The sequence below is a fragment of the Coptis chinensis genome, chromosome 4 (genome assembly GCF_015680905.1).
Source record: "Coptis chinensis isolate HL-2020 chromosome 4, ASM1568090v1, whole genome shotgun sequence".
NCBI lineage: Eukaryota > Viridiplantae > Streptophyta > Magnoliopsida > Ranunculales > Ranunculaceae > Coptis > Coptis chinensis.
In genome coordinates, this window is record NC_141459.1 from 1,386,122 (window position 1) to 1,409,695 (window position 23,574).

At 34.2% G+C, this 23,574-nt stretch overlaps 1 protein-coding gene and 2 non-coding genes across 4 annotated transcripts; all 3 read right to left on the bottom strand.

The window, feature by feature from the left end:
* Window positions 1–4,952: 4,952 nt before the first annotated feature.
* On the bottom strand, window positions 4,953–22,709 carry LOC147501061 (fatty acid amide hydrolase-like). Of its 2 annotated transcripts, none has more exons than XM_086606102.1 (20): window positions 22,484–22,709; window positions 10,765–10,874; window positions 10,374–10,434; window positions 9,416–9,600; window positions 9,101–9,230; window positions 8,745–8,822; window positions 8,521–8,668; window positions 8,268–8,380; window positions 7,839–7,914; window positions 7,642–7,713; window positions 7,489–7,540; window positions 7,025–7,096; window positions 6,788–6,868; window positions 6,508–6,611; window positions 6,337–6,429; window positions 5,891–5,959; window positions 5,744–5,808; window positions 5,526–5,587; window positions 5,318–5,413; window positions 4,953–5,220 (listed from the first exon to the last, which is right to left on the bottom strand). In XM_086606102.1, exons 1-20 carry the CDS (start codon window positions 22,581–22,583, stop codon window positions 5,158–5,160), a joined length of 1,830 nt encoding a protein of 609 aa, XP_086462228.1. In that variant the 5' UTR covers window positions 22,584–22,709; the 3' UTR covers window positions 4,953–5,157. The 2 variants fall into 2 exon arrangements, with proteins under 2 accessions (XP_086462228.1, XP_086462227.1); XM_086606101.1 differs by lacking the exon at window positions 22,484–22,709 and adding an exon at window positions 11,748–11,972.
* TRNAQ-CUG (transfer RNA glutamine (anticodon CUG)) lies at window positions 12,224–12,295 on the bottom strand. The gene has a single exon. It is a non-coding gene; the product is annotated as a tRNA-Gln (tRNA).
* Window positions 22,710–22,970: 261 nt separating the features above from the next.
* Window positions 22,971–23,042, bottom strand: TRNAQ-CUG (transfer RNA glutamine (anticodon CUG)). Its single transcript has one exon. It is a non-coding gene; the product is annotated as a tRNA-Gln (tRNA).
* Window positions 23,043–23,574: the final 532 nt, after the last annotated feature.

Consider the following 23,574-nt stretch of genomic DNA (forward strand, 5'->3'; position numbering starts at 1 on the left):
TTACTAAAACTCAATTTCGGTATCTTTAATTTGATAAATGGTATCTAGTTGCTGAAAATTGCTCAAATTTTTGGTGTTTAGTTGCTGAAAATTGTAATAGTAAAGTGGTAATCAGTTACCGAAATTAAAACTCAATTTCGATATCCAGTTGCTAATTTAATAAATGGTATCTAGTTATTGAAAATTGCTCAAAATTTTAGTGTTCAGTTGCTGAAAATTGTATTTGTAAAACTCAATTTCAGTATCCTTAATTTGATAAATGGTATATAGTTGCTGAAAATTGCTCAAAATGTTAGTGTTCAGTTGCTGAAAATTGTATTTGTAAAATAGTAACCAGTTACCGAAATTAACATAAGATTGAGAAGATTACAACATTCTATGATTCCTCTTTTCTTCCCTTCCCTTTCACAATAACTTTTGTCCTAAACCCATGACATATGTTGTCAACTTCCACTTCCAATTCCAATATAAGCTTTCAATGTGCTGAAATTAAATTTAAATTCAACAAAAAGAAAATAGTTAGACATATACCCAACTTAAAGAAAACAATTGAAGTGGAGAAAATAAGTCAAACAAATTACCTTGCAAGTGTGTGGATTAGGTGAGTTTTCATGCTCATCACCTCCCATAGTTTTGAGTTTTTGTAAGTTTCTATATTAGGAATGGAGAAGAAGTGTTTAAAGAGAAGTAGATTTGAGGGTGGGGAAAGAAAAAAAGTAGAAAAAGGGCTAAAATTTGGGTTTGAATTTGAGTTTGAATTTGAGGGGGAAGCAAAAAAGTTGAAAATGAGTTTTGAGTTTGATTTTGAGAGGGAAATTCAAATCAACCTAAAAAGAGAATAAATTGATTTCGAAATTTCATAAAAATAATAGGGCAAAATATTGAAATAGTATTGAATTATTGAATAATTGGTCGAAATATCAAAATTGTTTTGAAATATTGTAATAATTGGTCGAAATGAAAACTCAATTTTGGATGTCGAGATATCAAAATAATTGAAATATTGAAATATCGAGATGTCTAACCCTAAATTGAAATATTGATAAATGGTATCTAGTTGCTCAAAATTTTGGTGTTTAGTGGCTGAAAAATTGTATTTGTAAAACTCAATTTCGGTATCCTAATTTGATAAATGGTATCTAGTTGCTGAAACTTGCTCACAATGTTGGTGTTCAGTTGCTGAAAATTGTATTTATAAAGCGATAACCAATTACCGAAATTAAAACTCAATTTCGGTATCCAGTTACTAATTTGATAAATGGTATCTAGTTGCTGAAAATTGCTCAAAATTTTGGTGTTCAGTTGCTTAAAATTGTATTTGTAAAACGGTAACCGGTTACTAAAACTTAATTTCGGTCTCCCTAATTTGAGAAAATTGTTCAAAATTTTGGTGTTCAATTGCTGAAAATTCTAATAGTAAAGTGGTAACCAGTTACCGAAATTAAAACTCAATTTCGGTATCTAGTTGCTAATTTGATAAATGGTATCTAGTTGCTGAAAATTTCTCAAAATTTTGGTGTTCAGTTGCTGAAAATTGTATTTGTAAAACGGTAACTAGTTACTAAAACACAATTTCGGTCTCCCTAATTTGAGAAAATTGCTCAAAATTTTGGTGTTCAATTGCTGAAACTTGTAATAGTAAAGTGGTAACCAGTTACCGAAATGAAAACTCAATTTCGGTATCGAGTTGCTAATTTGATAAATGGTATCTAGTTGCTGAAAATTGCTCAAACTTTTGGTGTTCAGTTGTTGAAAATTGTATTTATAAAGTAGTAACCAGTTACCGAAATTAACATAAGATTGAGAAGATTACAACATTCTACATTCTACAATTCCTCTTTTTTTCCCTTCCCTTTCACAATAACTTTTGTCCCAAACCCATGACATATGTTGTTAACTTCCACTTTCAATTCCAATGTAAGCTTTCAATGTGCTTAAATTAGACTTAAATTCAACAAAAATGAAATAGTTAGACATATACCCAACTTAAAGAAAATAATTGAAGTGGATAAGGGAAGTCAAACAAATTACCTTGTAAGTGTGTGGATTGGGTGAGTTTTCTCCTATAGTTTTGAGTTCTTGTAAGTTTCTATATTAGGAATGGAGAAGAAGTGTTTAAAGAGAAGTAGATTTGAGGGTGAGGAAAGAAAGAGAGTAGAAAAAAATCTAAAAAATTTTGGGTTTGAATTTGAGGGGAAGCAAAAGTTGAAAATGAGTTTTGAGTTTGATTTTGAGAGGGAAATTCAAATCAACCTAAAAAGAGAATAAATTGATTTCAAAATTTCATAAAAACAATTGGGCAAAATATTGAAATTGTATTGAATTATTGAATAATGGGTCGAAATATCAAAATTGTTTTGAAATATTGAAATAATTGGTCGAAATGAAAACTCAATTTCAGATGTCGAGATATCGAAATAATTGAAATATTAAAATATCGAGATGTCTAACCTTAAACCCTAAACCCTAAACCCTAAACTCTAAATTGGGAATATCGAGGAATCTCAAATTTTGATACCATTACAAATTGAAAAAATAATAATAAAATAGGTATTAGATTAGATAATGAATATTAACTTCAAAATGTATTAGATGTTAGATACTAGATTCAAAATATAGTTAGAACTGTATTAATATTATTTTTTTTTCGAAATATAGTTATATTATTGTTAGAGCTGTATTGGCTAACCTACAAACATATGTACAGTTGGGTTAATTAGTTGCTACATATCAATTCTGAAATCATAAATAATAACCAAAATGTTTTATTATGGAATGGAAAATGGGTTTAATTATATCATTTAATCAAACTTTAATTTGTTAGTAAAAATTTAGATGTTAAATCGATTCAAATAAAGTCTAGTTAGAACTAGGGGTGGCAGTTTTGTACACGACCCGCTAACCCGACACGAATCCAACATGAAAATAGCGGGTTTGGATTAGGAAAAAAGGCTTTTGGGTCATTTAAGGGTTGACCCGCCGAACCCGTCAAATAAATGGGTTGGGTTAGGGTCACATATGTTAACCCGAGTTACCTATTGGTAGACCCAATTAGTTCTCGGGTCTAATGGGTCGGGTCATCAACCCATGATATGTATAACCTGTTTTAAGATAAGTGAATTATTTTTTAAAATCTCACTATCCCAACAACTTAAAATAAACGACTAAAATGAGAAGGATTAGCCGTCATATTGATTCATTCGATAAATATATGTTTCATTATTCAATTTTCATTGATATGTAATTGAATTATAAATGATTTTTGATAATATATATATATATATATATATATATATATATATATATATATATATATATATATATATATATATATATATATATATATGATAAATAAAATCGTGAAATACTAAATATTTTGCATATAGGTTGTCTGTGAATCCGATCCGAAACTGATTTGAAATTGACCCGTTGGCTTAGCGGGTCACCTGTTGGGTAACCTGTTATATAGGCGGGTTGGGTTTGGGTTTAACAAACTCGACACGATTAATAGTTGGGTCGGATTTGGGTTTGCTCTCCTAACACGTGACCCAGATATGACACAACACGAACCCGACCCAACACGTATGACCCATTGCCACCTTTAGTTAGAACTGTACTGTTTCAAACCTTAAATCCTAAACATAAGTAAAGTTGCTACTAATTCTGAAATAAAAAATTACAACCCAAACGTTTTATTATAGATTGGATAACGGGTTAATTTAAATAGTTATATCGTCTAATCCAATTTTAATATGTAAGTAAAAATTTATATATTAGATTTAAAGTATAGTTAGAACTGTACTAATTCAAACTTTTTCCGAAATAAAAAAATTATAACTTAAACGTTTTATTATAGATTGGAGAATGGGTTTAAATTATATTATATAATTCAATTTTAATTTGTTGGTAAAAATTTAGATGTTAGATTCAAAGTCTAGTTAGAACTATATTTGTTCAAACCCTAGAGACATGTACAATTGCTACCAATTCAAAAATAAAAAATTATAACCTAAATGTTTTCTACTTGTGGGAACTAAGTTATCACCTAAAACAACTACAAATTAATAAGTTAAAATATGCTAATTATTAATCAAATTATTATCAAATAGATGATGAAATATATAAATATTGGAATTTGACAACACAACAACAAGATACCGAATGGTTTAAGAATTTTTGGTGTCTATTTGTTGTATCTTTACTTGGTAAATGGTAACCCGACACTGTAATTTATGGTTATGTTTCAGCAACCCGTTACCGTAATTTATGGTATTTTACGACAATGTGTTACCATTCATCAAAATAGCACATACATCAAGATTACACAAAATTTATTTTGAAATCTAACATTCAAACTATCATAATTCATTTAGTTTCAATTCCATTAGGCAATTTCAATTACATTAATCTCTAATTTATTTATTTTTCATATTCAATTGATTCTTCTAACATCATATAATCTTTAATTTATTTGACATTGAGATGTGGGTATTTGTATTGCGATAAATCGTTCATTTGAGAGTTGGATAATGATACATACTTCATTTGAGAGTTAAAATATAGAGGTATTGAGAGTTGAGAAGTAGAGGAAAATTGAGTTGAGTTGAGTCAAGGAAAATTGAGTTGAGTTGAGTCAAGAAAAATTGAATTGGATGTAGATAATTGGAGAAAAAGAGTATATTTTGATAATGTATAGAGTTGCACAGTGCAAATTAGTTAGTTAAGGGCAATAGGAGGTTACCACTATTTTTTATGGGGAGTGCCCTCTTAGAAAACATGGGTTTTAAGTTGGGACACAAATGTAATAACAAATTCCGGGTTGGAGAGTGCCCTCTTAGAAATGGAGAGTGTATTTAAGATTACCCTAATAATTTAACGTTTATAATTTTTTTTTAAAAAATCAGTGGAGCCCACGTGGGTACCACGTGCACAGTGGCTAGTGTAATAAGAAGTGGATGAAATCAGCGACTATATACATGATTTAATAAAAATGTAATAAGAAGTGGCCAACCCTTCATATTGTGGGAGGTACAATTCAAGCTAATCACTTGGATCTTAGTATCTTACACTTTATTCAGTATGGTAACCGCAAAACAAAGACCATATGCTTCACAAGAATGTGTTTCTTTTTACTTCTTTATCAAGTCGTTTCTCTGCCTATTCTTTCCTGAGCAGATCATAGAAAACTTTTGGTTTTTTGTAGCGGGACATGCAGAGGCTCTGAAAAACAATAACCATTAGATTAAATTATCTAACTGGGCGTGAAATTTGTTAAGGTTTTAACTCTTTAATAGTATTTAAATGTGCCTTAACTTACCTGCATCATAAAAGCTATACGGATTAAGGTTGATTCAGACCATGGCCTTCCGATGAACTGAATCCCAATAGGCATCCCCAACTTGTCATATCCAACCTATCACAATGCAGTCGAGTATTACATAAAATGAAATGACATTATTGACAAAAAGAAAGTGATCTACAATGAAAAAATAAAGCAAGAAAATTAGCACTATTTAAAGTTTTACCGGAACAGTTATTGCAGGCAACCCTAGGAAATTTCCTGATACCATGTACCGTACAAGAGCAGCTGAAACAGTGTGATATAAAATCCCATATGTCAGGTACATATATGGTTCAAGAGTGCAATATAATATGGTAAAATAATTTGATTGTTAAGCATAGCTAGCGCCTAGCACATATGTCTCACGACAAAAACAACAAAATATCCCGGCATGATGTGTACCTCCATTTATGTAATCAAGTTCGCCACATTTAAGCGCATCTTCAGTAATTGAGTATGCTGTTACACTGTCATTTTACAAACACTTAGATGATTAATCATAAGCACCTGCAGTTTAACCTTCTGGAAAAAGGACAAGAGGGAATTTACCCTGTGGTTGGTGTAACGATTACATCTGCCCTCTTAAAAATCTCTTTGTAAATATACATTTGACGGTTCCTGGTTTATTTTCAAAAATGGATATCAGGATTGGGAAATATGATGAAACAAACATTGAAAACATGCGCAAATTGTTAGTCTAAAGTCTTATATCTGGATTTAAGTTGTAGCGTAGGATGTACAACCTTAAGTACGAATGTATTCCATCAGATTATACAACACTCAAACAATTTGCATGCTACCACAAATTTTTAATGAACCAGATACATACACCACAAATGTTAAAAATTCAAAATCTATCTGGATTTAACTCAAAGCATAAATATACAAACTCAAGATGGAACTCTTCACTATTGAAAATAGATCACTGTTAGCATAGGACCAAGAACCTTAAGAATGAAAGAATCACATATCACTGATCAGGTGTCAAGGGATACCTCATTCGTTGGGCATTCAAATATTCTTTGCTGGTAAAACCATTATAGAAAGTAAGGGCAGCCCTTACATCACACCCAATTTCTTTAGTATCCCTACATTTCACAAACTGTGAAACATCAGCAAACTTTAATATCTATATTTTAATTTAATTGAAGGAGATAACAGCATACAGCTTCTGTAAATGAGAGCCCAGTGCAGCAGTGCATTCAGAACCAATTGTCAGATAATGTGCTAGCCTCATCACTTCTATCTCAGGTATAGTCAGCTCCACAGTCTAACAGATATCAAACGCTTGGGCAGATTAGAAAATATGAGACTTCGATCAGCTTTATTACTTACTTACCACAAGAATTTACCGTTAAGTAGCTTAGTATTTAATATTTGAAAATTTCCCTCCTATGCATTTCTTATTAGTAGTAAGAACTCGATCAGAATGTTGAAAGGCATTACCTCCCACGCATAATGCTCGCAAAGCTGGTATAAAGCTTGGGAACAACATTTTTTGATATCTTCACTGCAATCACTGAACCACTTGAACCATGAAAGGGAGAAACACACATCAGTTTTGGAGAAAAGAACAGTAACGACATGAAATACGTAGAATGGACTTGATAACTGCATATTTGATTATGTAACAACAATACAAATATCTCATTACAACCACAAGCTCAACCACAGAGTACCAACCTCATCGTACTTAGCCATCTTGAAATTGAAAATGGAGTCTGCCGACTTCAGCAGTGGGAACTCCACTTTGGGCTGATCAGATTTTCCAAATGAAAGGGGCACAGTTAGTAAATTTGTGAACGTTAGCTCCTTACTGTGGCACTTGAATATTAGACAAGGAGGGTCCTCAGTTTACAGAAATTAAAGAATTACAATGTCAAGATCATAGTCTCTGCTCATATAAAACAAACTATCTCTAGTGTTTTTTCTATTCCATATTTCCATTATGATATGTACACCTTAATACTAATCTTGGTTAAACACACCTTTAGCTTTAGTTTTTCAATTTTCATTACACCGGCAGTCATTACTACAACAACTCCTGATTCAGTCCTCACAGTAAGCGAGGATATTGAATACACATAGATACTGATTAAGAAACTCAAGTGAGTGAATGAAAATTTTCTAGAGATAACACAAATTACCAATAAAGAAGTGGGTTGATTTGATGGAAGGTTGCCACTGATAGCTGCATATCTGGATAGAACAAAGAGTATTATCTCAGCATTTTTAATTAACAGTGTGACAGATTGAACAATATAGCCCTCAAATAAAGAGGTAGGGGAGAAAAACTCAACACAATGAGTGCGTCTTCCACTGTGCCTGATAATATTCCAACCATTCCAACTGTCCAGTTCATGGGAAGAACTCTGAAAATCAAAGAGGTTTACACTAAGGCCATGGCAACAACACAAAGTCTAACTCACGAGCCTGTCCTTTCTAACATATAATCGAGGACTTCCAAAGTAGATGTTTGTATGTCAATTTTACCTACCCCGAATGAGACACACGTTCGAAGGTTGGTTTTAAACCAACAACACCGCAAAGAGCAGCAGGCATTCGCACGGAACCTGGAAACAAGAAGATGACTGTGAGCGGCTGCATAGTCACTTATCAAAGGGTCAATGATGAATACATCACATTCAGTCATCTACAATGAGAATATAGTATTTCTGCTATCAAACTACATCGTTGGACAACCTTCTTGAAATATATGCCACATTCCTAATAATCTAGAATTCTTTTTGTCATCGGTGACAGGAAACGTCCCTAAAACTAATTGTGCCTCAATTATGCGAGTACGAGTTCTAGTTCCATAAGTAAAGTGCTTGGTTACCAATGATTCAGAGCTTCTGTGTAGGTATAGAAGTTCACTGTAAATATTAATCAGTGCTAGTGATAAATGAAAATCTAAATAGCTCACCTCCTCCATCAACCCCTAGGGCTGCAGGACACAATCCTGCAGAAACCACTGCGGCTGATCCACTAGAGGAACCTCCTGTGATCCTGTTGGTATCATAAGGATTTCTAGCAGCCCTGCAGTGAGAAAACTTTTTACAGGTTATTACCTCCCATCATGGACTAGGATAGACACGAGAGAGAGAGAGCAACAACAACAACTTACAAACTGGTGTATTGTGTTTCCAAACTGAAATAATAAGATAAGATTCTCTTACCCATAATGAGGATTGATACCACTTGTTCCAGCACCAAGCTCGTGCATGTTAGTTTTTCCAACAATCATAGCACCACAAGATCTCAAGAGCTTGACACAACATGCATCAGCGATGCAAGGTCTTAATTTGTGTAGCCACTTGGTACCTCCTAGAATATAGAGTCACTTGTGATTAGAAACATAAAATCTTTTGTAATGAAGAGCACCCAAGAAATATATGAATACCTGTTGTAGGATATGGCATGCAATCTATTTCGTCTTTTACAGCAATTGGAACTCCATCCAGAATCGAAATTGGCGCACCTGCAGAAGGACAGAATGTTAAAATATAAGAGCTTATGAAGTCAAAACGAGCTCAATGGCATCTCCAGGACAAATAAATCAAAACTCTCTATTATGCCAACTTATGGAGAAAATTTATGTTCGGCTACAATAAAAGAGAAGTGTCACATGTCTATCAAACTTAAAAGGTTCACTTATTAAGACATCATTCTTTTCATCTTTTGTTAGCAATTAGATAACAACTTATAAATGATGTACAATAACTTACAGTCAAAATTCATGTTTTTAGGCAGACATACCTTTTCCATATCGGAGAGTTGACTCAGTAGCTTGCTGTAGAATATCTTCAGAATTATAGTTAATAAAGAATGACATCTGTATGGGTGGTCTGGAAGATTCTTGAACAGATGCTAAAAATTGTGCCGCAACCTGTAAACACACATAACCAAGTGTCCAAGTTCCAAAAGGTACAGAACATATTTGCAAAGTCATTAGATCTTGAATTATGCATATAACAACTTGCAAAATAAATGTGATAGTGAATGAAGAATTGATTATGACAGAAACATTCTTAGCATTATTATGACCAAATAAATGTGAGCGAGATGAATCACCAGTAGAGGAGTTGTTTCTCCTGAAATATAGGCTCTTGAATAATCTTGTATTGTCCAGCGATGGAATCTAGTCTGAGTATCCTCATTTTTTTCTGTGCATGCAGGCAGACAACTCACAGCTTGCTGGACTTGCTCAGGTGGAGATAGACCGTGTTCTATGGACAAAACATCCTTCTTCTCTACGTCTGCCAATTTTTACTTTTTTTAGTCAGATACCATCAATAGTTAATTTATTGTCTCTTTCTTTTCATATCAAGACTTGAAGTTACTGAGTAATTTTTAAACTTGAACTAATATGAAAATTTGACATGGATAACCAGCATCTTAAAATTTAAAATAGCTAAATATGGAAAATGAAACATTAAACTACTTCTAAATTCAAAGAGACTAGGGTAAACCGTAAACCACGCACTACGGCTGCGTTTGTTTACTGGCTCACTTGAAAAAAGGAAAAGGAAAAGGAAAAGAAAACCCATGAGTGATGATGATGTTTGTGAGGCCAAAATTTAAGAAAATAAAATAATAGAAAACTACATATTTTTTTATTAAATTTTATTTTCCTTTTTTCCATGACTTTTTTTTTCATTATTGTTTGTTATGCAAAAACTAAAGAAATGAAAAGAAAACTAGTCTTTTCCTTTTCGTTTCCTCTCAAATCCGAAAGTTGAGCCCGGAAAGTTGAGCCAGGGACGAGAAGCTTTTCCATTTTTTTTTTGATAAGCCTGTTTTAAATGAGATCAGTAATTTTTTAAAGCTAGCAAGGTTCGAGCTCTATACCTCTAGTATCATCACCCAAAAATTTTACCAATTTTAGTAGTCAGCACTTGCACCACACTAGACTCTGATCTTTTCCTATCTTTTCCAATCATCAAGTGTATAAACAAATGCAGCAAGATGTAGCAATCTTCTATATCGTTATTTTATTAAAGCAGAGATAGTTTTTGACAAGGTGACTGACCTTCCCAAGGATGGGTGGGGACATAAGTTGGTGGCTCCTTCAACTCTACATCTGTAATTAGCTGCACCATTATGAAGACGATTGTAAAACAAGTGGTCCAGAGTAAATGTTTAAAGATTCAAGGAATATGTCTGTTGAATTTAATAAGAGCGCGCCTTCGAACATTAACACTTTCGGTACTTGGAATCCAAGTTCTCATTATGAAAATTGGTAAGCTTTTGCTAAAAGACACCATACTCAACCTATTTGAGTATACACACAATAAGTCATACAAAGAATGAGATACATGTTGATGACAAAGATTTACTGTGCATGAGTGAACGAAAGATCGATCGAACATAAACACCTTCATTATGCTTTACACCAATATAACACAAAGCTAAGTTCATACCTTGTTAATAAGGTTCATCTTGATCAATAGGCGAACCATCATTGGACCAAAAAATCTCAACTCCAGAACCCATACGAAAATCCTAATTAAAGCCCCAGTCATACGAGGAGCTACAAAAAAGTTAAAACACTTGTGTTAATTAAAATATGTGAAGCAATAAACCAACATTGATACAAATTACATATAATCATGTCTGTTCCAAACAAAATTGAATTTCGAAATCAGTTCTAAACTAAGTATCCAAAACTCTGAGAGTTTGAGAGACGGAGATAGGAGAAAATGGAATGTTGTGCAATCGGCACTAAATTGCAGGACTCTGACACTCCTATCTCATCTGCACACCAGCACCATTCAATCAGATTTTAATGATGAACATCCATCACCCATACGGCCATACCAACCCCTCTCATTGTTCGTAATGGATGTTGAATAAAATTAATCACATCATCCGCCTAAAAATTTCTAACGATGTCACATTCACAACACTTTCTGCAAACAATCACTAAGAAATGAAATTGCAGAAATTAGTAAAGCATGAAATAGAAATTTGCAAATAACGTTCACATGTTTATTGCTTCTGTATTTGAATCAGTACATTTTGTTCTGTTTTCGACACTGGTGGTGTAGCTCCTTCGAACAAGGCACATAGTTCCATCTCAGGGGAAGAGAGAAAGGAAATTAACACCATAACAATTTTTTTTTTTACTAAGTGAGCAAGATTTTTGTATTAAAAATGAGAAAGAAATTACATGTCTTCTTTTCTCTTTAGCAAAAAGAGCAAACAAGAACAGGCTAGATAATCATCAATATTTTAGCAATCAGAGCTGTATATATAAGGTTTAACATTTTACTATCAATCTATCATCGTACACCACGCCATAACAACATCATGCAACAATTGACCTGGGGTGCATGATCATATTCTGCACCACGCATGTAATGACAACTACTAAAGAAACAGCATAAAGTTATGAAATGAAAACCTTGGACATTGGCTCGTAAATAAGTTTTGCCACCATCGGGACTAAGATCAACATCTTCAATAGGCTCATAAACAACAAGTTTTGATTTGAACATTCCCATAGACAAATAACCAATAGAAAGAAAGAGTAATAAGAGAAGAGAAGAAGAACAAGATGAAGAAAAACACCACAACAAAGGAGACGGAGATGACAAGAAAATGGAGATAATAAGATAAAAGTGAGAAGAAAGAAAGAAGAGATATATATATATTTCCAAGTGAAGACAGTTGGTATAATCGCGAGAATAGAGTATCAAAGATCAAATATGGTTTCGTCTGGGACTCAAATATGGTTTCGTCTTCAAGAGATAATATTGTTGGTTGGCTTCTCTTTTTCTTAACAGCTTTTGCCCCTCTCCCGCCAATTGTACTATATTATTGGATATGTGGACTTTTTACCTTGTAGCATTTCATTACGAAAATATAAAATAGGAAGGAAGGTTCTACCGAGATTTGAACTCGGGTTACTGGATTCAGAGTCCAATGTCCTGACCACTAGACCATAGAACCACTTTTGACTTAAGCAGTAAACTTTACATTTATCTATTGCTAGTGTCTTGAAGGTGTTTTATTAAATTTTTTATAGCCAGGCCTATTTTAAATGAGATCAGTAATTTATTAATGCTAGCAAATTTGATTCTCATACCTCTATTATTGTAATGACCTGTCGTATTCTACCACGTCGATATTGTCCCTATTTAGTCATTGATGACATCCGACAGTGTGGGGGTTTCAGACTCCATACATCAACTTCCTAAGAAGTCACCCATCTATAGACTACTCTGCCCAAACACGCTTAACTGTAGAGTTCGTTGATGAACTCTACAGCCAAACGTTTCGAAAAAGGCTTCGACGTTAGGATTTTGAGGAGTAATTACTCATAACCAGGATCTTTGGACAAATACTTAAACAAAGTGGAACACTGAGACACAACCGTCACTCATACCCGGACTAGGCATCTTTCCATCATATCCCTCATTGGGCCACACCCAAGGGTATCACATGTATCATCACCCAAAGAACAAGTCCAATATGGGCTGCTAAAGGCCTTATATAGCTCCCCCATCACCAAATGACTATTCCAATAGGGCTGCTAGAAAGGTTCTAAATTTGGGCGGTGTAACGTATCCAACCAAATTTGTAGCCTTGTCTAGCAGCTGCTAAAAATAAGTTCAGATAGACGCCGACATAAATTATGCAGTCATTACTGTTCATGGGCATTGTTCATGTTCACTGCTCACTTTAAAGTGAATAATGATAGACGGCAGAATTTGTCAATCAATTCCACAAAAGGCTAAAAAAAGGGGCTTTTGGAATGGTTTTTGATGTTTTTGCATACCAAATTTGGCTGGTAAGCTAAAAATTGTATGTGGTACCCTTTTAGCACCTCATTTTAGCAACTCCTCATTGAACTTGCTCAAATGTTTTAGCGTTTTACCAATTTTATTTGCTAGTTGGCACCTGCAATCTTGAAGTTGTTTTCCACCCCAACATACATCCAAGTATCCAACAGTGGTTGAGGATTTTGAACTCAACAAATGAAAACTGTTAACATGCACTCTAAAAAAAGTGTGTAACAATTGCATATTCTTTATATTAAGAAAACATATTGTTCCTTACAGTGGCGGAACAAAAAAAATTCTCCAGGGGGGCCTACCACGTACAAAGTGATCAGTGACCACAAGTCGACAAATTAATAGAAAAAACAATCATTACAAAATACATAATCAATATATTAATATATATGTGTTGTAGCATATCAGTATATGTTGTTATTTACATTAGTAGGATTTTTTCTAGTTTTAAGTGATGTAATTTTGAGCAGATAAGTAGAATGGTCAATGGAGATTCTTGTAATCACAGAGAGTTCAAGGAGTTAGATTTGGATAGTCTCCTAAAGATTCTAGCCTAGTGCCTATTTCAATTTAAGTAAAAGATGTGATTTTATTTATCGAAAAAGTAAATAATAAGCATATTAGAAAATAACATATTAATATAAAAGATTACCCAATTAACAAAAATAAGTATAGAAATAATCTACTTAGGTGGGCCTCATTATTAACTACTTAGTGTTGAACACGTGTTACACACATGGGCAGAGAGACAAAACCAATATTAAAACTGGAAAGACAAAAAAAAATAACAAAAAAGCAAAACAAAAAGAGACAAAAATTGCTTTATTAAGTAAAGATTTGTTTTTCCTCACAAAGTGTGGTCCATGAGCCTAAAAGAACATATACAATACTACTATTTTTTTCTTTAAGCACAAGTTGAGGGGAGGCCTACGCCTACCTGGCCTTTACATGTCTCCGCCACTGGTTTCTCGATGAGTTATAGTCGGACATTGGTGTGAGTTTTTTGGACCACTTTAGTTTTAATCAGAACTAGCGGATACAGTGGAGGCTGTAGAGCCTTGTTAAATAAAACTCTTCCAATGGGGGGTCACGCTATCAATGGCCATGCCAACTCACCAGCCCAACAACTTATCTTCACATTTCTCTATATCACGCACTTGGTAGACAGTAGATTTAACTCGCAACAACTCCAAATTTTCACGTTTGTAGAACTCTGCAATCGCCCGAGCACTGTATAAGGCCAAGCAAGAAGAACAACATAAGATATTAGGTTTGGGCCGATTCTAGAACGGATAGGCTTTTGCCAACTTGGGTAAAAACTAAAAAGCACCTAATTCGTTATATGTGTACTATCACATTTTCTTTTTTCGTTTTTTTTGGTTAAGTGTCTAATATCACACTCACGCCAGAAATACGCATGGTTCAATTTGAATCAGAAATCATATTATTTTGGGTGCGAATCTACTTAAGCTGGCCTCAAGTGCCCAAACAGAAATGGTGTAAGTAATTATTTGGGTCTTTTGGTCTGATACATAATGGATATGTTATTGTCTAGTAGCTCAAAAATCACCTAAATTCCCTCGTGACTTAAGTAGCTCAGACAGCTGCTTCATGCGAACATACATTATGATTGTCCTAACACTAGGATCTCACCTTAAATGCATCCAAATATTGGTAGTGGTAATTCGAGAACACTCTTATAATTAAGTAGTTTGTTAAACAATAAAAATGTTAGTTGCAAAAAATTCTCAACGTTAGGTTTTTTGGAACTAATCAGATCTTCAATAGACATTATATTTCCAAAGATTTAATTTCTTAAACGAAGATAAACTGTTGTTGACATATATGACTGGCCCTCAAACCCTTAGCCCGCCCGCCTCGACCCGGCCCATGGGCTGAAAAATCCCTCAAAATGAGGCCCTCACACATTCGTTAGGTAGAAATTTTCCGCCCTCAAGCCTTTGAGGGGGGTAAGGGCCTGACTTCAAACTTAAGCCCTCCCTTTAAGCCCGGCCCTCATTAGGCCCTCAACATTTATTACATATATTTTAATAAAATTTTTTACAATATATTTCATTTTAACATTAATATGCTAAAAATCACTTAAAAAAACGTTTATCTATTAAGTTTGCCAACCTTATAATTTCATTATAATATTTTATGAAATGAATTTAATTGATCTTAATTAACTAATACAATTTTAATAAGTTTTTTTTAGTAGTTTGAAGGTTTAATTGTGAAGTGCATTCGATTTTATCATTTTTAACTAATGTTTCTAAATTTATTTTGTAAATCAAATGTATAACATAGTATCCGGCCCTCACGTTTGGCCCTCAAGCCCTTCCCTTCAAGCCTCTCGAGAGGGTTGAGGCGGGCTAAAAACTTTGAGATTTAAGCATTGGCCCGATCCGACCCGACCCTCCCAAATGTAAATGAGGGTAGGGGTTCCTTGCAAAGCAAGCATGAGGGCTTCATTGTTTGAGGGCAGGCCACCGCCCCCATTTGACACCACTATATATGAGCCTCTGATATCTTAATAGAATTCACCATTCACATAAGTTCGAGTTTATAGAGAAATTGACAATTTAACATGGTATCGGAGCCACTGGTTTCTGAGAAGTCTCGGGTTCAACTCCTACCAGGTGAAGATGTCCAGTCTTTCTATCTGTGTATTTCCAGTGTGTCCAATTCACATAAGTTCGAGCTTTTATGGAGAAATCAATTGGTATATGGTGGATATGTGTAGGGGTGTGCATAAATCCGCAACAATTGAGATAACCGACCTACCCGAATTAAAAAAGTCGGTTATCCATTTAGCATCGGATTGAATTGATTTGAAAATATGAAAAACCGACTATGTCGGTTCAGTTGTCGGTTATTATTTGTAAAATCCAAAAGTAACCGACCCAACCCGCCATATGCTGGATACATAGAAATATGGAATTAGTGCGCGAGATGTATGGTGCGTAGGTAATGTGGGCCTTTGGATCAGTACTTTTGCCATGCAATACACACGCACCCCTTGGTATGAGTGGCCCAGATTTGATAGCATACCATACGACCTGCGCACCATAGATTTAGCCAATAATATATATTCTCTTGGAAAGTTAGAATACACTACACATCAGTAAAGTAATAAACTAATATGGGACCAACTAATATTGTATATTGCAGCCATAGTTCGGAATTCTCGAAATTCCCACAAATCCAAAATTTGAAATTCATTAAATTTCGACCCCTATCACATTCGGAATTTCAAATAATTTCAGAATTTCAAATATTTCGACTCTATATTTGGAATTCTGTTTTTTTGAAAAACCAAAATTCAGAACGGAATTTCAAAATTTCGCTCGGAATCACGAAACTAACGTGCTAACCTGATATCCTTATCAGCCCCGCCCCCAACTAATTAAATAGGTAGAGACACAAAAGTGAAAAAACATAGTATGAATAAACAGAGAGAAAAAACTGTAGAACACTATTGACCATTCCATTCTCAATTCTTCCATACGCCCATACCCATATACCAACTAAACAATTCAAGATTAAGTATCCGAAGCAAAAAGAATTGTATGAACAAAAAATTGTTACTCCATCAACCTTCTCTCCAAAGGAAACCAATAATTTCCATAATTTGAATTGAATTACAAAGTGATTGCAACTGATCTCGAAATTTTTCAATGAAACAATTCCTTCTATTAAAAAGCAACAAATTGGTCTAGACTTCAAAGATAAAAAGATATATTTATTGGTTTTTGGCGAGTTGGTTTTTCTTGATTTTAATGGAGTCAACATCTGAAGAGAAGAAGGGACTGTCATTTTGGAATTTTCTAACTTTTCATTGTCGGTTTGGATCGGGTATCAATTAGGTTGAAGATTGGTCGGGTTGGATTCGGTTCGGTTCAGTTAGTGTTGTACATAAACCGAATGGATAGATTCGGTGGTCGGGTTTTACCCAAACCAAACCCGAACCAACCCGAACCACCTCGTCCTTATCATAATAAATTTCAGCTACATACGGCGACATTAATTACAGAATCGGTGTCATCTTCTTTACAGAAAATTGGGATTGCTCGAAGTTAGATTCATGCGTTTTTTGCTGGACCCTGTTGGTAATGGTGAACAATTAATATTGATGCTTTTGTAGTTTGTAGCTTGTACTTTGGTTGTAAGATATTGTTGGATATCTACACTGTTAATGAGAGAGTGACTCTTAGGACAAAACGGATATCTAATTTCTGTTAAGGAGAGTGACTCTCAAGGACAAAACGGACAAAGTTAATAATCAGCCAAAATCACTCCCAAACTCAAACTTTTTCAATAATTTAACCCGCCCACCATAAGTTTCGGCTCTAATTTTCCATTCTCCTTCCTCGTTCGTTCTCTGTCTCTCTCTGAATGGTGGATTGGATGCTTTCCTCTCTCTTCAAAGGTAGCCGCGCAGTTTTCCTCTTCTTTCCAAATCATCATCTTTTATTTCTCTTACAACAGTGAAATTGATGAAAGCAAGATGATTTAGTCAAATAACAAAAACGAAATTAATGAAAGCAACGAGAATGAGATTGAGAATGTAATAGTGAAGAACATGTTTTATTTATGTATCAAAGGTTTTTAAAAAAAATTGTAGGTGGTGTTGTAGAGTCTATAGTGTCGTGGGTGATGGTATGTGTATTTATGTTGCTGGCTGGTTCTGGGTTGAGTCCATTGTAAACTTTCTTTGTATGAGTGTGCATAAGTGATGTGTATGAGTGGTCTTTTGGTATAGAATGATACAATCTATTTTGTAATGAATGTCGAAATAATATATTTCGTATAAATTATCTATTATTATGAGTGTGCTCATTGTTCATACCCTCAATTACGAACATTAGCTATGAACAATGAGTGTTCATACCTATTGGAGGTATGGACAATTGTTGTTCATACCTTTAAGCAGGTATGAACACTCATACCCCCAATTACGAACATTAGCTATGAACAATGAGTGTTCATACCTATTGGAGATATGAACAATAGATGTTCATAGCCCATGACTATAAACAATCATTGTTCATAGTCCAATTGTGGTATGAATAAAGAATAATATTCATAAATTCGATGGCTAAAACATTGATTGTTCATATAAACGCATGATATGGACTATGAACACTAACAATGAGTGTTTATAGCTACCGAACTATGAACAATCACTGTTCATAGTCCAATTGTGAATCACTGTTCATAATCCAATTGTGATATGAACAAAGAATGTTCATAGTTCATAATCCAATTGTGATATGAACAAAGAATGTTCATAGTACGTACAGTATGGACTATGAACACTTATTGTTCATAGTTATTAGTTATGAACAATGAGTGTTCATAGCTACTGAACTATAAACAATTACTGTTTATAGTCAAAGTGTGATATGAACAAATAATGTTCATAGCTCACGACTATGAACAATCATTGTTCATAGTCCAATTGTGGTATGAACAAATAATATTCATAACTCATTACTATGAATATTGATTGTTCATAGTACGTACAGTATGAACTATGAACACTCCTTATTCATAATTTAATTGTGATATGAACAAAAAATGTTCATAACTCATGACTATGAACAATTATTGTTCATAGTACAATTGTTCTAGACTATTATGTTTGATTGTTTGATATGATATATGTTGGAATCTCTTGTGTATTTCTAAACACTAGTGTGTGTGTGCAAAGTGGAGGAGATGAACAAATGGTATTCTCGCCACTTTAGTGCATAGTAGATAGTCCCACATTGGTTATCCACCACATCGGGTAGGGGTTAGGGCTGGGCTTGGAAACTTCTTGTTGTGGGTAGTGGTTTGACCAATAGCTTTAAACTTGTTTTGCCTTTTTCTTGGCGACAAGTTTCAAAGGTGTTCTATTAGGAGTTGGTCTCTCTTTCTCCTAACCTCTATAAATAGGACCGCGAGTCCATAGAGAAAATAGACTTGATCGAACTTCAACTCGAGGAAAACGAAAAACTCAAACCGGTCATTTTCTTTTCTCTTCTTCTTCCGCGGCCGAGAGTTATATTGTCGTTCTGTAGGGTAGTCGTTCTAGTGCAAAGTCGCCATTGTTAACCATTGAATCCTCGAGGAAGACGCCATTGTTGCCTTTACGCACCATTGGAAGGGCGAAATCTTTCCTTAAGGACGACCTAATCCGCGTCTTGGTTATTCCCGCCATCTTTGTCCTTGTTTCTTCATTCTCTTGTTCATACGTTCTACTTTTATTCTTTGTGTTCATACAACTATTCTAACAATATATCATTTATTATGGTCCTGGGGACAAAGACACCTTGCTTTCAACAACTTCCAGACCTTGTATTAACAGGGCTCGCGCTTGAATGGCGTGTCAAGATTTACATTCAACATGTATTCCGAATTTGCAAGTTTTAACTGTCAGTAGTTCTTCAAGGAGACAGACCAGTATAAGGATTTCTTGGTATCTTTGAATGCTCAGATATTATATTCTGCGATTATCCCATACATTCACTGATAATATTGTTACATTTGCATTTGTGAGATGATCCCATCCTCATCATATATCTTGCCTAGAACCAGCGAGCCAACACAAATCAAACCACTTGAGAAAATAGTTGTCATTTTGAATTTGTCAACACAAGTTCTTCATACTAAAATCATCACAAACACTCGAATTTAGTTGCGGTAAATCATTTTGGATGCAATTGTTCGGACCAAGTCTTCTGTTTCAGTGTTTCTTGACCAAATGTACCAATGGTGTGTACACAAAAAGATTATAGATCTACAGCCACAGGTGTACTTCAAAATTTTACTTCCATCGTTTAACACTTCAACCTTGGCATCAGGCATCAGCAGCTGAAGTACTCTCGTAGTGTCGTGGTCTCACCAAAATTGTTCAGCCTTTTAGTGAGACTTCAAAACTTCATATGCCAATGCGGGCATGTGGTATGTTTGATGTTGGTTTTCTCATCCGTAATTTTGTTTATTAACAAAAAAAGATAAAAGTAGAATTTTAAAAAAATAAAAAGAGTCGGGCCAATTTATTTTATCCGTAAAGATTATTAAAATTTAAAAATTGAATTCATAGGTTATTTAAAAGTGAGAATTGGATTTGTGAGTGATTATAAAAAACCCTAATTTCTTGTTCGGTCAGTAAAGATTAAAAAAAAAATACTGATTCAACAACTTGGTAATTGATATCAATTTAGATCGGTAAATGCCATAACAAATATTCCAAATCGACGAATGACTGAATGAGTTGGTACTGTCCGCAGACCTAAGAAAGACAAAGCCTTCTTCTGATCTACAGCATGACTGATCTACAATAGAGATGATCGTAAACAAATTCTAAGTGCACCTATGATCCACAATAATATGGACTGATAGAGTCTTTCGTATATGTACGTAGAACTTTACCCCCCTTCGCAAGAACCAACAGCTACGTTTTTTCAGATGAAAAAGAGTAAATTAGCAATACCCCCATTTGAAGATTATTTGCAATATCCCCACATTTCCAATTTATGTTAGTCAAACCGTCAAAAAATAAGAAACTCAAAAATAAAAATAAAAATCGACCTAATTAAATAGTGAAGATTACCAAAATACTCCTCCACTAAACTGACCATTTAACTTCAAGATTTTTAAATCCAACACACAAAAACATGTATTTAATAATTTCACTTTAAATTAGTTGCAATTGTTTTAAATTTAATAATTTCACTGTAAATAATTTGACAATTGTTTGTAAATTTTGGTAGTATGGTTGGAGAGGAAAACGATTAAAAAAAGAGAGAGAAACATAAAAAAGAGAGGACTTTGACGATAACGGCATAAATGGATCTAGGGATACTTTGGTAACCTCCACTAATAATTAGGTCAATTTTTATTTATTTATTTATTTTTGAGTTTTTTTTTTGTCGATTTGACTTGTTCAGCTAATTATTGACTAATGGAAATTGGAAATGTGGAAGGTATTGCAAATGATCTTCAAATATAGGAGGTATCGCAAAAGCGATCTTTAAATGTGGAGTTATCGTCCCTCGATGAAAAAACATAACCGTGTAACACTAATGATGGGGTAACACTAATTGCAACTAATAATTTGGGGGTAACTAACCCTAATTATTGAGAAGAATTTCTTTCTAAAATAAAATCACTTTTGTACGACATAATAACCCAAAAATATAACTTACTTTGCTGTTTTTTATATTAAAAAATACATTGTATTTTCTTTTTTCTTGTGTAAAAATATATAGTACTTTCAATTTTTTACAATTGTATTTAATGTAAAAAAAACAGCAAAGTATGTATATTTTTGTGCTATTATGTCTACTTTTTTTTTACAAAATCTTTCTTGGACTGGTGGAACATTTTCTAATTTCATTTCTCCTGCGGAGTTGAGCCTAAGAGCTATGTTTTTATTGTTCTTTCTTTTACTGGCATCAATTGGATGATTATTCTATACTAAACCTTTAATTCAGATCATACTCATATGGCTTTTCATGCTGCCCGATGCTACTAAGAAAGCATTAAAGGTGCAAAGAAAATAAGGGCACAATTTTATAAGATGAGCGCAAAATGGCTATGCAGGCCTTCGCCAGTTGCATCTCCAAAAATGCTGCATATGATGCCCCATTTTAGGCCCGTGTGAGAGTGCTCTGACACTTTTCACTTGAGGGGCAGAAGAGTTGACACTTGAAGGGCAGAAGAGTTGACACTTGAAGCAGGAGATTACATGCGACACCAAAGCTCCATAATGCGATCAGAAGTGCTCCTCTCCTTCACTCCTGTAAATTAGTCTTTATTACCCTTTTCCTTTTACATGACACGGCAAAGTGACACAAGATCTTCTGAGCCGTGTGCAAATCCTTATGTGCACCCTCAAACAGTATTCCTCCATAATGACTGTAATTTTGGATTCAACCACATATGCGTCAGAAGAAAGGAGTTGAACACTTTCATGGATACAACCGACAAGTTTACAGGATACATTTATAGTATAAGCGCTACTTTATCTAATAAAACTATTGTCTATGGGAAGAGAGAAAGGAAATTAACACCATAACAATTTTTTTTTTTACTAAGTGAGCAAGATTTTGTATTAAAAATGAGAAAGAAATTACATGTCTTCTTTTCTCTTTAGCAAAAAGAGCAAACAAGAACAGGCTAGATAATCATCAATATTTTAGCAATCAAAGCTGTATATATAAGGTTTAACATTTTACTATCAATCTATCATCGTACACCACGCCATAACAACATCATGCATGATCATATTCTGCACCACGCATGTAATGACAACTACTAAAGAAACAGCATAAAGTTATGAAATGAAAACCTTGGACATTGGCTCGTAAATAAGTTTTGCCACCATCGGGACTAAGATCAACATCTTCAACAGGCTCATAAACAACAAGTTTTGATTTGAACATTCCCATAGACAAATAACCAATAGAAAGAAAGAGTAATAAGAGAAGAGAAGAAGAACAAGATGAAGAAAAAAACCACAACAAAGGAGACGGAGATGACAAGAAAATGGAGATAATAAGATAAAAGTGAGAAGAAAGAAAGAAGAGATATATATATATATATATATTTCCAAGTGAAGACAGTTGGTATAATCGCGAGAATAGAGTATCAAAGATCAAATATGGTTTCGTCTGGAACTCAAATATGGTTTCGTCTTCAAGAGATAATATTGTTGGTTGGCTTCTCTTTTTCTTAACAGCTTTTGCCTCTCTCCCGCCAATTGTACTATATTATTGGGTGGTATGTGGACTTTTTACATTGTAGCATTTCATTACGAAAATATAAAATAGGAAAGAAGGTTCTACTGAGATTTGAACTCGGGTTACTGGATTCAGAGTCAAATGTCCTGACCACTGGACCATAGAACCACTTTTGACTTAAGCAGTAAACTTTACATTTATTTATTTCTAGTGTCTTGAAGGTGTTTTATTAAATTTTTTATAGCCAGGCCTATTTTAAATGAGATCAATAACTTATTAATGCTAGCAAGTTTGATTCTCATACCTCTAGTATTGTAACGACCCGTCGCATCCTACCACGTCGATATTGTCCCTATTTAGTCATGATGACATCCGACAGTGTGGGGGTTTCAGACTCGAGATATCAACTTCCCAAGAAGTCACTCATCTGTAGACTACTCCTGCCCAAACACGCTTCACTGTAGAGTTCGTTGATGAACTCTACAGCCAAACGTTTCGAAAAAGGATTCGACGTTAGAATTTTGAGGATTAATTACTCATAGCCAGGATCTTTGGACAAATGCTTAAACAAAGTGGAACACTGGGATACAACCATCACCCATTCCCGGGATAGGCACCTCTCCATCATATCCCTCATTGGGCCACACCCAAGGGTATCACATGTATCATCACCCAAAGAGCAAGTCCAATGTGGGTGTGT

Bases quoted from the DNA above. Each gene is read 5' to 3' on its own strand.
- LOC147501061 (XM_086606102.1), bottom strand. From the start codon at position 22,583: ATGGGAATGTTCAAATCAAAACTTGTTGTTTATGAGCCTGTTGAAGAT. The intron at 8,823-9,100 runs GTATGTCTGCCT...GTCCTTCTGCAG, and splicing joins AACTCTCCGATATGGAAAAG to GTGCGCCAATTTCGATTCTG. The intron at 7,915-8,267 runs GTGAGCTATTTA...TCTTGTTTCCAG, and splicing joins CCTAGGGGTTGATGGAGGAG to GTTCCGTGCGAATGCCTGCT.